Below are 16,511 nucleotides of genomic sequence, written 5' to 3' on the forward strand. Positions count from 1 at the left end.
ATGGGCAAAGTTCTCAGGGACTTCAGGTGAGTTGTCAAGTGGAGGAAGCAGTGACCCTGGCAGCAGGACTCTATCTGGGTTAGCTCTTTTTTGAACAAGTTCATTTCATTTTATTTGTTTTTTATCCTTCTGAGTTCTTTGGGACATGGGAGTTCATGCCATGCTATAGTTTTCTTCCTAGGCAACAAATTTCTCTTGTTTGTTGGGAGGTCCCATATTAAAATCTTTGGAGCTGTTGCCACTATTTTGAGCTGTTGTGGAGGGAAGGTCTGTGTGAGGCTGCTCAGCTGGAGTTGGTGACTTCTGGTGGGATTTTGTGGATGTATGGATGTGGTCTCTGAAAATGCCAATTGTACATTCTTCAGTGTTTGCAAATTAGTAAGAAACAAACAAAAAAAGACCTCTTAGAAGCCTTGCAAGCATGCAACAACTCTCATTGAAAAAAAATGACTTTCATTGATTTTATCATGTGTATTTTCAGTGTTAGTAATCATACCAAACCCAAACTAATAGGGTAATCTGGAGAAGCAGAAAGATTATAATCCCAGGAAAGCTCTCTTGTGCTATTGTTGTTAAAAGTTTCTAAGACAGTGATGCACCAATCATTAATTTTGAGATGGAAGAAGAGGATGATGTAGGTTACTGGGTTTGTGTGATTTGGTGTGATTTAACTTGGTTCTGCTGGACTTCTTCTGAATGGAATAGTGGCCTATAGATTATGAGTGTGCTACTGCTAAATCGTTCCCATTTATTTTAAGTACTTCGAAAAATCCTTTTTGTTGCCATCAGGGGGAGCTTTTGAGATCTTTCAAGAGTGAAAAAAAAATTAAAAAAAAAAAAAAAAAAGGGAAGGAAAGAAAAGAAAAAAAAGGGAAAAAAAAAACCGTCCCAGCTCAGAAACAGAGATCTACAAACCAGCAAGCAGCCAGACTCTTACCTGTGGCTACAACTAAGCCAAGGAAACCAGGGGAGCTGAATTTCTTAGGCTGAAAAATTACCAATATTGAGAGAAGATTTTTTTACTTACTCCACCAATAAAATTAATTTTTTTATTATTATTATTATTTCAAAAAACCAGGAGTCTTTGGAGCGTTCAGAAGCCAAATCCTGCTCTCTTGCTACAGCTTCTGGAAGGCAAATGCTCTTCAAAAAGCTTCTCTCCTTTTAGCTCCTGATGATTCGATGGGGACCTTTGATGCAACATTTGGATTAGCTGCACACAACTGCACTGAGGGGGACCACAAAAGGGGGAGCCTGGCTGATTGCATAACTTTAAGAAAATAATAAGAGGAAAAGAAAGAATTAGAAAAAGAGAGAGACAGAGTGAAAAAGGGAGAAAGAAAGCAAGCAAGCAATTAAAAAAATATCTGAGACTCAAGTTTCAAGACTCGTTATGTGCTGCAGAGGAGCATAAGGTTTACCAGCAAAGTGCAACGGGGAGTCTGAGAGGAGAAATAGCTTTCTCTTTTGCCAAGAGAAGGAAAAAAAAAAAAAAAAAAGGAATGTGTGTTTTGGACTGGACTGAGAAAGAAATCTGGGGAGATTGCAAAAAGAGGGGTGCAGGATTTTTGTCACATTGATCCATTCATCTTGATTGTCTTCTTGAAAAAAATAAATAAGAGGGAGGAAAGTGGTAGGGGGAAAAAGGAAGAGAGGAAAAGAAGAGGCAAAAAGAAAACAGCAAAAGTGTTTGAACCTCTGGAGCTATCTGCTCCTTCAAGCTGATTGATTAGTCATGATCCCTGCAGTTTTAATGGGAATCATTCAATTGGGAAGGTGGAGCACCCTAGAGTAGATTAGCATATTCTTGTTTACTCATCTTCTGAGGGGCTTTTTCTCTTTTCTTTCTTTTTGTGGAGAAGAAGGGAGGGGGGGAGGTTAGGGGGAAGGAGGGGGTTGTGGCTTATGTTATAAAGGAGGCCAAAAAATAAATAGATTAGAGCATCTTTTGGGGGGAGGGAAATCAGTGGGTCTGAGTCTTGGAGAAAGCTGGGGGGGTTGTTTTGGGGTTTTGTTTTGTTTTGTGTGTGTGTGTGTGAGAGTGTGTGTGTGGTTTTTTTAAGAAGAAAAAAATAAAGGCAAGAAAATCCAGCAGAGAAAAGAAGAGAGAGGAATTCCAGCTGTGGAGGAATAGAGGAGAAGAAGACAGATAGAGGAGGAAGAACAGAAATACATTTCAACCAAGAAGGAGTTTTGATTTATTTTATTTTTATTTGTTTTAAGGAAAAAAAAAATCTATAAGCAGGAAAAAGAAAGAAAAAGAAAAAAAGAAAAGAAAAAGCAACTGAGAAGGGTTATAAAAAGAGCAAATACCAAGAAGGGTGAACAAGAGAAGAAAGTCAAGGCAAGGAGGAGCCCAAAGCTGGCAGATCGGGAGGATTTGCAGGGGAGAAGGGGGGGGAAGATTGGAAATGCAGCTCTGGAGTTTGCTGCTGCCTCTTGCGCTTCTCTGTACAGCCTTCGCCAGTGGACCCGAATGTGGGATGGACGAGCGCTCCCGCAGGGCGCGAAGGGACACCAGGCACAGCCGCCAGCTCCGCTACACCGCCCCGGGCACCTGTGCCACCAGGTTAGCCCGAGGAAGGCGCTCCACGGCTGGGCTGGAGCCTGGGCATGTCCCCCGCAGGAGGCAACAGCGGGAGGTAAAGGACGAAGAGGAGTCCCTTACCCCGAGCAGGGCGCTCTATTTCAGTGGACAAGGTGATCAGCTGCGGCTGAAGGCAGATATTGAGCTGCCCCGAGATGCCTTCACTTTGCAAGTGTGGCTGAAAGCTGAAGGAGGACAGAGATCTCCGGCTGTCATTGCAGGTAGGTAGTTGGTGGTGCCTGTGGCTGCAGCATCCCTCCTAGGTTTCGGGAGCCAGCAGAGCAGCCAGCTGTAGGCGTGCGTGTGTATGGTATCCGCGTGTGTGTACTCCGAGGTGTGTGTGTGTGTGTGTGCCTTGCAACATGCATATGTATGCGGGTGCATGTGGAAACATGCTGGGGTGAGTTTATTATATATATATTCCGTGAAATCCTGGAGCTCGGCGAACTGGCTGGAAGTCTATGCTGGCAGGAAAAGTTATGTAAACTTTTGCATTGGAAAACAGCAGTATCCTGGGTAGTTGCTTTATTTCTGGGTGTACAGATGAAGGTGCAGATAGGAGAGAGTGCTGTTACAGGGTTTTTACCTGATTTTCACGTTGGAAAGGAGTAAACAGAGCATTTGAAAGTAGCTCATAAGTATGTATGAAAAGAAACCTGTGTGTCTAGTGTGTGGCTACAAAGAAATGCATATCTGAGTTCCCTGTACGAGTTCCCCAGTTTTATTAGCTCTTTAGTGTACTTCACTGTTACCTTTTTAGATGCAGTGTTAGCGTGTGGTTTCCAAAAAGCTATAAAGGAACTTCTGGCTATTGTGAAACCTCAAATGAATCAAATGAGTTTATAAAGTTCCCAATCCCTCACCACTCAGCTTGGGCTGGGAGTAGCACTGCAGCTAGAGGATGTGGTGAGTATTTTTGTCTCCCCTTAGCAATGGCAAGTGTAACACGAATGATTGTAAGGTCAAATAACCCTATAAAATCATTTAGTACTCAAAGCAGCTACCAGTCTAAGCTGTCTGAACTGAACAATAATGAGGAATATTGCACTTTTCCTATTTAAATTTTATGAGCCCATCATGAATTTGTGTCCTTTTCGCTGCGCTTGTTCCCTCTTCCCCTCCCTCCCACCACCTCCCGCCCTCTCCTTGCTGTAGTGATAAAGTGCAGTGAAGTTGCCGTGAAATCGGATACTTTTCAGAGAGTTACAAGCCCTTATAAATGTCGCCACATCCATCTTTGCTCTGAAGGAAGTCATAGAAAATGGAAATGCCCTTTAAAGAAAAAAAAAAAAAAAAAAAAAAAAGAAAGAAAAAAGAAAAAAAGAGAAAACAAGTCAGGAAGAGAAACTGGCAATTGGGGTTCAGGGGAGAGAGGAAGACATGTTTTACAGTTCTTTTGGCAAGGAGATTCCCTGAATGTACAAAGTTTCCATGTCCTAGGATGCTTTAAAGAGACAGGGAGGGTTTCCCCTTTCCCTTTAACTGGAGTCACTTCCTACCAGAAGGCAGTGGCTGCTGGTGCCGGTGGTACCGCGGCTGCTCCCACCAGCCCAGCTTCTCCCCTGCCACCCTCCCTCAAGCTCTGCTGCCCCATCCCTGACCTGCACAACTGTCCTCTCACAAGAAAGTTGCTTTGTCCGTAGGAAACAACGACAAAAAACCCAAACCTAAGATGAACTCGGAGGTTCTTTTCCTTAACTTTCCCCAATCCCAGCTGCTCTGCTCGCTTGTGAGGAGGGGACGTGGTGTGTGTGTGGCTGCTGGGGTGGGCAGGAGGGGCTGGGCAGGGGCTGGTCCCTTTTGCCTTTAGGAGGATAAGCAGATGGGTGATTTCTGAGGTGAAATAGATTATTACTTGGTTTCCTCTGGCATCCTCATACTCCACTCTTCTGCTGTTTAATCTTAACTTGAACCCCAAGGCTCAAAGTGTTTCCCTTTCAAGGTAGAAGAGACAGAATTTAGGTTTACATGAGTCTCCTAAGGGACAAAACAAGGTCACTGTATTTTTTAGTGGTTTTAATGCAACACCTAACACCCCTTGTTTCTCAATGGTGCAAGAATCTCTATTTCACACAATAGGGAACCTAGACAAACACACACAAAGATCATTTGTAGTAAAATACTGTAATTGAATGGGGGAGGTTGGGTTGTTGCCTGTATAAAACACTTGACCCATTTTATGCATGGAAATAACATTCCACTGTGAAAAATGAAAAGAAATGCCCCAGTTTAACACCGTAGAACTTGCAGCTCAGCTCAGGAGGACTTTGTGATTTTTATTTTATTTTTAAGCTCCCCCTCCCCCGTCACACACACTCTTGAAGAGGAGCCAGGTTTGGCTCTGTGTGTAAACACCTGGAAGGGATCCAAGAGGAACTCACTTGGAGGATCCTCCACACACCACAGCCTCCCAGACCTGCAGCAAGCTTAGGAAGAGATTACGCTTCCCTCAATGAGGAAATCAAGGGTTCTGGCTGCCAAAACTCTTGGCTTTCTCATTTTCACTGTTTTGGGATGTGACAGAATCTGTTCTACAGTTGAAGTTGCATCTCTAGGACCCCACTGAAGTCAAAAGCCCTTCTGGGTGTTTTGGGGGGGTGTGGTGTACGCTGGGATCTGGGTCAAATTTGCTGACAGTGCCAGAAGTAGATTTCTCCCCAACTTCCATCCCAGTTTCACAGGGGGAAACTCTGTACACAGGAAGAGGGCGGGATTGACAGGAGTACAGATCTTTTTCGGAGTCCTCCTTGTACCTTCATCTACTTTCTGCCCCCTGTCCTCAGCCTGACTGCTGCCCTTCCATCCCTCCTTGCTAGGATGCGAGTAGTCACTGCAGGTCAGAGCAGCCACATGTGTGCCTAGAGGGGAAGCTTGTTGTGGCTGTTAAAAATCTCACAGAGGACCCCAGTTGTTATCAGCTTCTCTGTCTGAGCCCTGATATAACGGAGCTCCTCTGCTAATCCAAGCTACAGGAGTTTCTGTTTCTGTCTGGAGCCAACTCTCCTTACGTCACCCTCTGCTGCAGTATTTGATTTGTTTTCATAAAGGGCTAATTTTACAGTGTTGTTAAGTGGGTTTGTCATTGTGCTGGGCCATGCCCTGCCTCTGATGATAGGCAGCCCTTGGTGCCAAGTGGTGCCAATTTTCACGCTGGTTGGCAGTGATGTTATTGCTGCCCTCTGACTTGGCCTGATACCTCTTCTGGCATTTGTCAGGAAAAGCTGTTGGGAAACTTAGAAGTCTGACCCATTGATCCGTGTTATGCAAAGACTCAGGAGGGTTTGGGGAGCTGGGTCAGTGCAGCTCGACTCGTGTGTACTTTTCCTCCCTCCCCAGGCCACATAGTTCTTGGACAAACACTCCTTGGATGTGCGTACCTACCACACAGCACAGTACATCCCTCTTACAAACACACACATGTACACATGGTATTAATCATGCGAGTCTGCACTTTCCCCTGCAGAGTCTTTTAATGTATCTGGAGTTGTGAAGGAAGGAGTTAAGGTCCAGGCTGGGCTCCAGTTAGGTAATACACATGCCATGCAAAACAAGACGCTTCAAAGCCCTGTTGACCTTGCTTATGTTGTAATCAAAGATATTTCGGTTCTACTGTGGAAATGCAACCCTGTCCTAAGAAACAGGATCCTCCTGAGTCCCTGTCAGTGTGTTTTCTGGTATATGGCTCAGCAGCGGGATAGCTCATGTTTTCATAGGAAGGAGATGTTGACTCTTTACTGGCTGCGAGCTGAGAGGAACTGGATGAATGATCAGCAGTGGGAGCTGGAGTAGAAGGCGTGTCTGCTCTGGAGAGTGAAAGTTATTTGTGTTTTGCTGTGCCTTTTTTTCTTCTTTTTTCTCTTTTATCTTTTCTTTTTTTCTTTTTCTTTTTTTTCTTCATTTTTCTTTTTTTTCTTTTTTCTTTTTCCTCTTTCCTCTTTTTTTCCCTTTTCCCTTTTCCCTTTTCCCTTTTCCTTTTTCCCTTTTCCCTTTTTCCTTTCTTCTTTCTTCTTTCCCCAAATCCATTCTCCTCCATCTCCCTATTTCTCTGCCTGCCAACAGTGAGCATGATCCCCGCTTAATAAAGCTTTGTATGTAAGGAAGTGCCTATGTTTTCCCAACTTCAATCCTTGGTGAACATAACACTGCAGCAGAATCCAAAGGGAAAGAAATGCCAAAATCAGCACAGTGGAGCTCATTTAAAGCCACAGCTCTTGCATACAAGAGACTGAGAAACATCTGTGTCGGGGTCCAATAACTGGGCACTTATAAAGACGTAATTGACAATGCAGAGGTCTGTTCCCTCCACAGGGTTTAGGAATATATGTTTGCTTTGAGGGATTAATTTGGTTCCTTTCTGAAATTTTGGAGCCTGATACTGAGCTATTACACTTCAGATAAAACTGATGAGCTGGGTGCTGTCCTCAGAGCTTATCCTGGAAGACAATGTGTTGGACCTTTAAGATGTTTTCAATAGAGAGTTGAAGTTTCACTGGCATTAAAATAATTGTTAGGTAGGTACTGTACCATTTTCTCCTCTTTAACAGCCTCTTGTCTTCTAATGGCATGACTTTTCTTGTTTTGAGCTGTAACAAAGTACTAGAATGAAGTCAAACAAATCTTGTAATTTTGTCATTTAATTGGCACTGGCATGTGCCATGTCCCAGAGGGATGGGCATGATGGATGGAGCAGACTAACAATGAGACCAAAGTGACAGGAGCTTGAACTGATGGAGCTGATGCTCCTTCAGGGTGACAAGTCTCCAATACACCATTGCTGAAAGCTCCAGGGAGCTGTGGGGTTTTGACTTCCCTGTACATGGGTTCAAATGATCAGCCATTTCCTGACTATAGATCTGGATAAGGTGAGACTAGCAGGCCACTGAAAAAATACAGCATAGCTTGTAATTTATTAAATATTTGTGTTTGAACAGCACCTTTCCTTCAGCCTGCAGAAATCAGGACAAGACTCAGAAACTGGAAAAGAAAAAGAATTTTTTTTTCTGTAAGATTTCCAAGTTAAACTGATCTTTTGACCAGCTACACATTAAGAGTTGGAGCAGCATAGTTAGAAGAAAGCTGTTGGGTTTATTTTCTAGTAGTTACATGTAGGCTGCTCTAATTAATTACATGTCAATAAAAGAAAGAGGGAAATTTGCCTTCATGTGTGAAGGATGGCAAATTTAGATTCCTAAATGATGTATGGTGGTCTCCTTTAGGCACAGCAGTGTGTTCCAGGCTGAGCTTACCTCTCCAAGCTTTGTTTCAACCTGATTTATTGCAAACCAGCCTATTTCAGTTAGAAAAACTCACGTGAGGCAGAAACCAAGCTGAGGGGATGCTGTTTGGAGAGAGAGCAAGGCTCTCCTCAGGGATTCCTGAAGATGTCTGGAAAAGCACAGAGCAGAGCTGTGGCAGGAGGGCAAGAGGCAAGAGCCCTTGGAGACCCATCACACTCTAAGCCCTCACAGAAAGACAGACCTGGTCATTGGTTCGAGTGCCTGAAAGTTGTCACATCAGGTTGAAGTTGCTCCCCAAGTCCCCATGTCACCTCTCTGCATGGCACCAGAGGAACAACCAAGCAGAAGTGCCCACCATCAGTCCTAGCCACACGTGGTGTAGAGGGATGAGCTTAAATCCCAAATCCCAGAAGTCTCACTGAGCACTGGAACAGCTGGAGGGGTGACACTGGCTCCCCAGGGACCCTAACCCCAATCACCCTCTGAAAGATAGGTGGCTCTCACCTTTCTCATGAAGAGAACAGTTATCTGCTTTCAAAGATTTGTGTGGCCATCAGCCTTTGCCAAGGAAGGGGAAGATCCTTGGATGTGTTGACAGCAAAGTGTTGAACCAGCAGCAGGCACCTCCTTGGCCACTGGGGCCCAAGCCTGGTTAAGCAGAGCAGAGGAACACTGCTGGTGGAGCTGGGATTTCTGGTGGGGAAATGCCTTCTTTGGAGCCCAGATCTGTCTCAGGCAGAACATAGGTACCAGGCTTCTCAGGTCTGTCACAAAAGAGGTCTTTGCCTGAGCTTTAGGAGAAAATGCACTGCAGGAGCAACAGATTATAGAGGCTCTCAAAATCAGAAGGTTAACTGAGTGCTTTCACCTCAGATTTCCATTGCTCTTGTTGGTCTGAGGCAGAAAAAAGATCCAAAATATAGTGAGGTTTTTTTCAAAAAGACATATTGAAAAAACAAAAATAAACCCTTCTATGGCTGGAGTCAACTGAAGTGTTCTCATGTAATAGTTTTGCTTCCAATTTTAGCCATTTTTTTCCAGCTCCTCTTTTCTTTGATAGAAATTATAGGACCAAAAGCAGAGAAGGGTTATAACAACAAAAAATGAGTCCAAATGTTCACAGAACATCCACTTTATAGGTTCTGATATAGCACAGGCCACAGAGCATTTCCCAGTGCTATACTGTAAACCAAAGACCTTTAGCTAAGACCAAGAGTCACCCCTATAATGTAAGATAGGAAAAGAGAAGGACAGACTGACAACATCTTAAGTACCTAAATTCCAAAGCATTGGTTTAGGAAAGTGCTAAGTATGAGAAAGAAAAACACTTGCCCAGAAAAGATATCAGCTTTCTTATTTTCAGAAAGCTAAGAAAGAATCAGGTGTTTTGACAGTTATGAAACTTCTATTGAAATTTTAAGTTCGAATATTTGCCAAAACTGATCCTTTCCCACAGATAGTCTGTTTTGATTAATTTCCCTTTTTCCTGAGAAAAATATTTTATCAAACATTTCCCACCCTTCTCTGGTCTTAGTCTATGTGGCAATTCCTACATCCCATTATAGAAAGAACAAACAGCTTAACATTTTTTTACTTCTTTAAATCTTCTATTCCAGATTATTTTGAAAATGGATCAGAAAAGTCTCGTTTGATCAAAACCCTTTACATTTTTCTCTCAAGTATATTAACTTGTCTACTATAATCTTTTCCTTTATTTAATCACCTCTCTCAATACTGCCAATTTTTTCCTCACATACTCTCTTTACATGATCAGTACACATAATCTTTCTATTTAAAATATGCAAACTATATTGGGGTTTTCTGTTTCCTAGGTTCTGGACATTTGCTTCATGCATTGTTCTGAGCACAGAACCATTGGCTATGCTATCCTGTTTGCTTGTTTTTTCCCCCAAATGGGAATTCTAAAAACAAAGGTGTACCTTTCTTCTGACCTGATACTTCCTTGGCTCTGTGGGCATTTTCCTACTGTGGGGTAGGTGCCATCTGGATATGATTTGTTGTTTTATTTCAGCTTTCTGGGAAGAATAAATGCTGGGTTGTTCTTATGGTAATTTCTACTTGCCCCTCAATTTCTCTTCATTTTCTCTGGTGCGAGCTTGCATGCACATACCCACATGATTTCCAAAGCACCTTTGATTTTTTTTTCCCCAGATCAATAGAGCATTTAATGATCAAGGAACAGCAGCTTGTTTACTTCCCCACATATTCTGACACAAGTGGCAGCTCTTGTAAACTGCTTTGATTTTATGTTAGTGCCTATTATGAAGTATATTCTTCCCAAAGCCATCCATGAAGTCAAAGTGCTCAAAGTAGTAAAAAATGTGTTTGTAGTTGTCTGAATGTGAGCAGAGCAGCACCCAGAAAGGCAAGCTAAAAGAGAACAAGAGTGAAAATTTTATCCCAGAATTTTGCTTGTTACTGTCTTTGTTCACAGTAGTCAGACCAATTTCCTTAGTTGAACACCAGTCAACATCCATACAGTTGCCAGCACTAAGTGAAGGTTCAGTCTGTATCACAGCTTAAAACTGGGAACACATACAAATACAAGTCAGGTTAATCCCTGGTGAGAATGGAGCTGGACTGTCCATGTTAGATTTATGCAGGCAGCATGGATTTGATCCTAAACTTGTTCAAGATCATCAAAACCCCCAATTGACCTTGGCTGACTCTGGCTTTTTGCTCTGATTCTAGAGAGTCCTCTGCGTCCCCCCTCTACAGCCTGGACCCTTGCAAGGTCCTTGCTTTAACATCCTTTATTTTGCTGTCCTTTCTTGCTTTGGATACAAGAGAAGAAAAACTGCAAAGCCCTAACGTCAGAGAAGTTGGCCAGGGGAAGGGGACATGTTTATTTAAGTTGTTTTTGCTATACTCCAGATCCCACTTTGGCTTCTGTCTCTTTCAACATTTCTCTTTTTTTTTTTTTTGTTTTTTTTTTTTTTCTTCCTTTTCTTTTCTGTTCTTTTTCCTGGGGTGAAAATGAGCTCTGTCCAGTTTTCTGTTTTGCTGGGTAACGTAAGCATGTAACTTCCCCATCCAATTTCTCCACCCTCTCTTATCACCATCCTAGTCTTGGTTCTTCCTCTACTATCTGCTGTCCTTGATTCCCCTGTCTTTCCTTGCATCCTGCTCTGCACAGTTGCTGGTTTTCCTTTCCCTACCCAGCACATGCTGTGGATAACTCTAAGCTCTCTTTAGTTCTCATCTTCTCTTACCACAGGAAGGTGATGTCCCCTCCTTGCAGACAAAGGGTTGGTGCCAGCTTGTTGGCTTCAGCCAGCTCGTGGTGGAAGTTGTGTGGGCTCAGCAGGTTAGCAGGCAGTGTGTTTGTGTACTTGGTCAGGCATATGCTCATGCATGTTTTCTGGGAATTATTGATACTGTTCTGTTTAATATCCATCTGAGCAGTACACAAACAAGGAATTAGCCATTGTTCTCAAAATAAGAGACTGAGGGTGAAGTGAAACTGAGAAGCATCTGGAACTGGCCTGGTAAAGCAGCATTTGAGAGATATGATACCAGCTCATGAAAGCAAAAGGATTGCTGTGTTTGAGAAGAAAACCACCCTGTTCTTTGCTGATTAACTCCTGGGGCCTGGTAGACTTTCCTTGAGTTTTCCTTTTGAGTGATACTTATGGCTCTTTTATCTCTCCTTCCTTCCCTTGGCTGTGTTTTTCCTCCTATTCCTTATCAAATTTATTGTCTCTTTATGTGCTTTAAGTCACTTTCCCGTATGGATTTCTCTCCTCTTACCCATATTCCCCTCCCTCATCTGATTCCCAGGAGTCTTCTGTCATCATGGAATTGGGAGAAGAGCAGCCCTGTTCCCAACACGGAGTATCAGCTGCAGACTCCTTTTCTCCTTCATTTTCTTCCTAGCCTATGCTCTGCTGCATATTCCCAGAGATCATCCACTGGATTGAGGAAAGAGATCTTATCACTGTTATTCTTTTTGTTTTATTTAAAACCAGGAAAGAAACACAAAGGAAAGGCTTTTGCTGTTACCAGTGTTACTCAATTTTGAATGCAGGATTTTTTTTCTCCTGTCCTGATGTATCCTACTGCTATTTTCCTTTATTATAACAGTAAGATTGTGGTTTTGCAGTCCTGATAACTGCCTCAACCAATCGTGCTGATAAGTTTCTCAGGTGTGAGAGAACATAGTTCTTAAAATCAGGGAAACTGAGGAACAAGGAGGGGATGTTCTGCTTTGTCCAAGATTTGGCAGTGAGTTGGTGTCAGAGGTAGAAACAGAGCCTGGCAGGCTTGGGCTTTGATTAAACTTTTTTTTAGGAGCTGTTATAGTTATTCCTCAGCCTGAGTTGTTCTCCCCAAGAAGCCAACACACCCTAGTTCCTGAAGGATGTTTTGTTGTTGCTGCTGTTGGGTTTTTTTGTTGGATAATTATTGTGCTGAGTTGGTGGCACCAGTCTTTCAGCTGGTGTCCCATTGTTGAAAGCACTGGCAAAAATGGGGGACAGATGAAGAAGGCAGCTGGCATTTGTGACATGAGCTCTTTGGAATCAGTAGAAAGTCAGATGGTCTTGAATTATTATCTCTGCCCCAGACATGCTGGTGATGTTTGAATCAGTGTGAACTGTTGGATTTCTCAAATGAAACAGCATGTGCAATCCATGATGGAAGAGAAAAGCAAATATCACTGAAGCTCCTTGGTTCAGAATGCTCTTATTTAATTGGAATAGTCTGATATTTTTGACACATCTGCATGTTGATTAATATTTTGACTTGCTGAACAGCTCGTAGGATATGTAACTGCTAATCATCTTCCTAGGAAACGCCAAAAACCCTTATCTGGATGTCTCATGTTATTAATTAGGGGTAAAAGCAACTCATTTACCCCATGGTTAAATACAGACCAGGTGAGTGGTTACAGAAGAGACTTTGGACACAGCACGTTAGCACCCCAGACTGATCTGGAGAGAGGTCATCATCTAGCACACACTCTCCTGGTTAAATACCTGGTGTTTCTGTCAGAAGTGTCAGCAGGGAGGCTGCATATCATACAGTCCATGTGGTTTTATTTGGAATTCAGCAGCATCTCTGCTGGTAAAGACTCAGGTGCTAAGGCTGAAATCTGGAGCTTGCATTACCACTGTCTTACATTGCATCTGTCTGGTGGATAAGCAGAGCAGCCTCTGAGGTCAAAACAGCATCCTTCACCAGTGATAATTTAATGGGGATTATTTTCAATGTAAACTAGACAAGAATTGGAAGCCTTTTGTGCTGTAGTTCATGTATGGAGATGCTCAGGGAGAAAAGGAGTACTGGGAGAAAAAGCAAATATAACTAAATGCATTACGCACACGGTTTTGAAACATGTACTTGGCAGAGGGAAGGGTGAGCAGTACAAGCCAGAATCTGCTGTTGAACACAGCAATGTAAACCTAGAGTAACTCCTTTGGAGAGGAAGTCAGAGGGGCTGTTCTAGAGCAGCGGACGTGTAGAATGTGGGGCAGGGACTGTGCATGCAGTGGGGAAAATGAACAAGCTGAGGAGTGGATGTCATAGGGAGCAACCTCCAAACGCCGTCATTGCTGTCGCTGGTTTAATTTGAGTGTGTAATGGTTATGGTGATGCAGTGGGAAACATTTGTACAATGTGGGGTTGTTTGTAGTTTTTGGAGCATTTTCTACGTATACCTATCATAATCCCTCTAGACTGTGAAATTAGGCCATATACAGTGAGCTCTTTGTGTTCCTGGCAACAAACACTTCTGAACTCTGCTCTCCAATCTTGTGGCAGCAAACTCCTTCACCCCTCCCATACTCTCCCATCTCCAGCAATAATATCCCCTCCTCTGTTTATAAACAAACACCCCCAGAGGAAGTTCACAGGAAGAAAAGTTAGGTAATGAAAATCCACCAGGTCCAGGCTGTGGGTTGGAGCCAGCAGTGTTGCTGGATATTTCCTACTCTACATCTCTTTGTAGGAGTTTCTTTGATGAGATGTCAGCCTGTCTGTTTAATTATACATTTTCTCTTCTGTTCTCTTCATTGTGGAAAATATGAAAAAAGAGGGAGTAAAATTATAGTCTCAGTCTGCTTTAAAACCAGGGTGGACAGCATGTGGGAAGCCTGAGCAGGGACGGTAGCTTCAGTAAACTCACATAGATTCATGTAGAAGTACTGGTCAATAAATCCACTGATTTTTGTCTTTCTTTTTTTTTTTTTTTTTTTTTTAATTTTAACACTGAAACCTAGATTATGGCTCCTGGCAAAACTGTTGCACTTGAGTTGTGCAAAGTCTGCAAAAAGGACTAAAATAACCCAAAGGATAATTGTCCTGCTGGAGTCTGAGCAACGGTGATAATTTCATGGGAGTTATTATCTCATTATGTATAGGCTGATAGATCTGCTGTCACATCTCTCTCTTGCAAAGCCACCAATGTAAAGAGGTAGGAGTGAGCAGGACCTAAGAATCAGGTAACACAGGACTGTGTAGTCACCATGAGCTCTGGAGGAAGGGACAGATAGGCATGGTGAAAGTGCTGTCATCTAGAAAATTGAAAATTCTTACACTTGCCCCAGAGGTCCCCCAAGCCCCTCAGAGCACAGAGGAAATGCAAACAAAAAAGTTCTTTTAAATTTTTATTTTTGTGACTGCTCCTGGGTCTTCCCTTTAGTACTTCACCTTGATGGTCTCAGACAGAAGGTGCAGGAATTGTATGTGTGTTTCCTTCCAGGAGGCATTGGTATTATAGATAATACCTATTATAGATAATACTTTCTAGAGAAAGCCTTTTGGGGCTCTCAAAATGCATGGGTAAAATCATCAGACAGAGAAAAGCTCTGGGAGTGAGGGAGGCAGCACGGGTCAGGGTTGTGTTTCTTTACTTGTGCAAAGTTGTACTATCAATGCACAGCTCATGCCACCATCACAGGCTACCCCTCTTCTATAAGGAGTATCTTTGGAATCTGGGAGTAATGGAGATTTTAGAGATATAATAGATGTGAATCTTGTGGTCCCACTTCTCGTTCTAAGAGCCTTGGAGGTTTAGATACATTACAAAAAGTTTCCAGTGTTGACAGAATCTCTGTACCTTAAAATGGGATGGTTTAAAATCGTCTTATATGTAGCTTTTTGTTGAAAGAGCAGTTTCTCTTATTTTACAAATATTTTCTGGCATGTAATTGATAGCCTTATTGGTAAGACTGTTCCAGTGAAGTCCATTTCCCACCCCAACAGAAAGTCAATCAATCAGCATTTGGTATTGCAGCATGGACAAAGTTTATCACTTGTTGCACAATCCTTTTGCCTGTGAACAGGTTAAATAAGGAAGGAGGCAAGATGGTGGTGGAAATGGACCTGATTTATACCTGTGAGGTTCCTCCAAGAATTTCAGGATAACTGAACAGTTTTTAGAAGGAAAGTTGAGAGATTTGTTCTTGCCCTTTCAAGAGTTCTGAATTAATAAAGAGCAGAATATGTTCTTCTTTGCACTGGGAAAGACTGGAATTCCCCGAAGTCCTCTTGCTAGAGATGTATTTATCAAACATACTGTTTACATTCTGTGTCTCACCAGAGGCAATGCTCAAACAGGGGTGGTCTTCAGCTTTACACTGTAAGAGTAGGGGTTTATTTTATTTTATTTTAAACATCAGCATACCACCAGTTTTACTAGGAAATGGCTGTATCCAAACACCTGCAGGTTGCATGGAACAGGCCAGGGAGAGGCAACAGCAGCTGCATCTCACAGAAGTGAATGATACTGCAAGGGGTCTGTGTTTCTTCTCCAAAGGTTTCTACAGGGTTGGGATTTGCAGCAAAGGTGGGTCAGGACGATTTGAACTTCTGGAGGAAGACACAAGACACCTTGCAGTGGTGGGATGATGAGTGCTGGACCAGACGCTTCCCTCTGCTTCAAATTCTGATGAGGGAGGCAAAGGAGCAAGGGTCTTCCTACTTCATCCATGTGTTTTGTTTCACACTGCAATGACCAAATTGATGAATAGTTCCTGAATTTTCATCTTTAAGAAGGAACTAAATGAAATGGTATCCCTGGATTTCATGAGACAGAGGGAAGAAGGGCATGAGATTAGGATAGCTCTTCCTGACACCACCCAGCTGTCACCCCCCCTCTCTCAGGATGAACATCTCTTGTAGCTCTATTAAGAAACCAACCCTTTATTGCACATCTCTATGTCTGAAATGGTCCATAAACCTTGAGTCAGGATCTAAACTTGTGTTCAGTTACAGTTGGGTTGTCTTTTTTTTTTTCTTTAAATACTTAAGTATCTTCTGGAAGTGATGTATTTCCGCTCCCCATGCACACATCTTCTGTGCATCATTGAGGAGGATGCACGTAAGTAGGCATTGTGGCCAACATTTTTCCAAACCCAAGCGATCCAACCAGCTGTTCAGCAGGGATGTTATTTATTGGGAACTGCCAATATGTTCAGCACATGGTGTCCTTTGTACTGATGAGCTCGCAGACTGGCTTTTATGGGCTTTCTCTGACACTCATCAAACACTGGTGACAGGGCCAGCTTGACAGAGCACACTTTTTAATGTGAAACTGATTACAGAATGGCATTGCAACATCATGTTCTGTAAGTAAAGGAGAGACAGAGACTAGCTGGCAGAGGAGAAAACAGGCAGTTGCAATGGGTAGAGGTTTCTTTTTGGCTGGTGGTTTCAGGAAAAGAGCA

General features: G+C 42.8%; 1 protein-coding gene across 1 annotated transcript in view; it reads left to right on the plus strand.

Moving 5' to 3' along the window:
* Positions 1-2,399: 2,399 nt before the first annotated feature.
* The window catches only part of PAPPA (pappalysin 1), a 174,176-nt gene continuing 160,064 nt past the window's right edge, over positions 2,400-16,511 (plus strand). Inside the window, 1 exon segment of the mRNA XM_008499328.2 lies at positions 2,400-2,808. Within this exon segment, the coding sequence (XP_008497550.2) occupies positions 2,412-2,808 (397 nt within the window). The 5' untranslated portion in view covers positions 2,400-2,411.

The sequence above is a fragment of the Calypte anna genome, chromosome 17, assembly GCF_003957555.1.
Source record: "Calypte anna isolate BGI_N300 chromosome 17, bCalAnn1_v1.p, whole genome shotgun sequence".
NCBI lineage: Eukaryota > Metazoa > Chordata > Aves > Apodiformes > Trochilidae > Calypte > Calypte anna.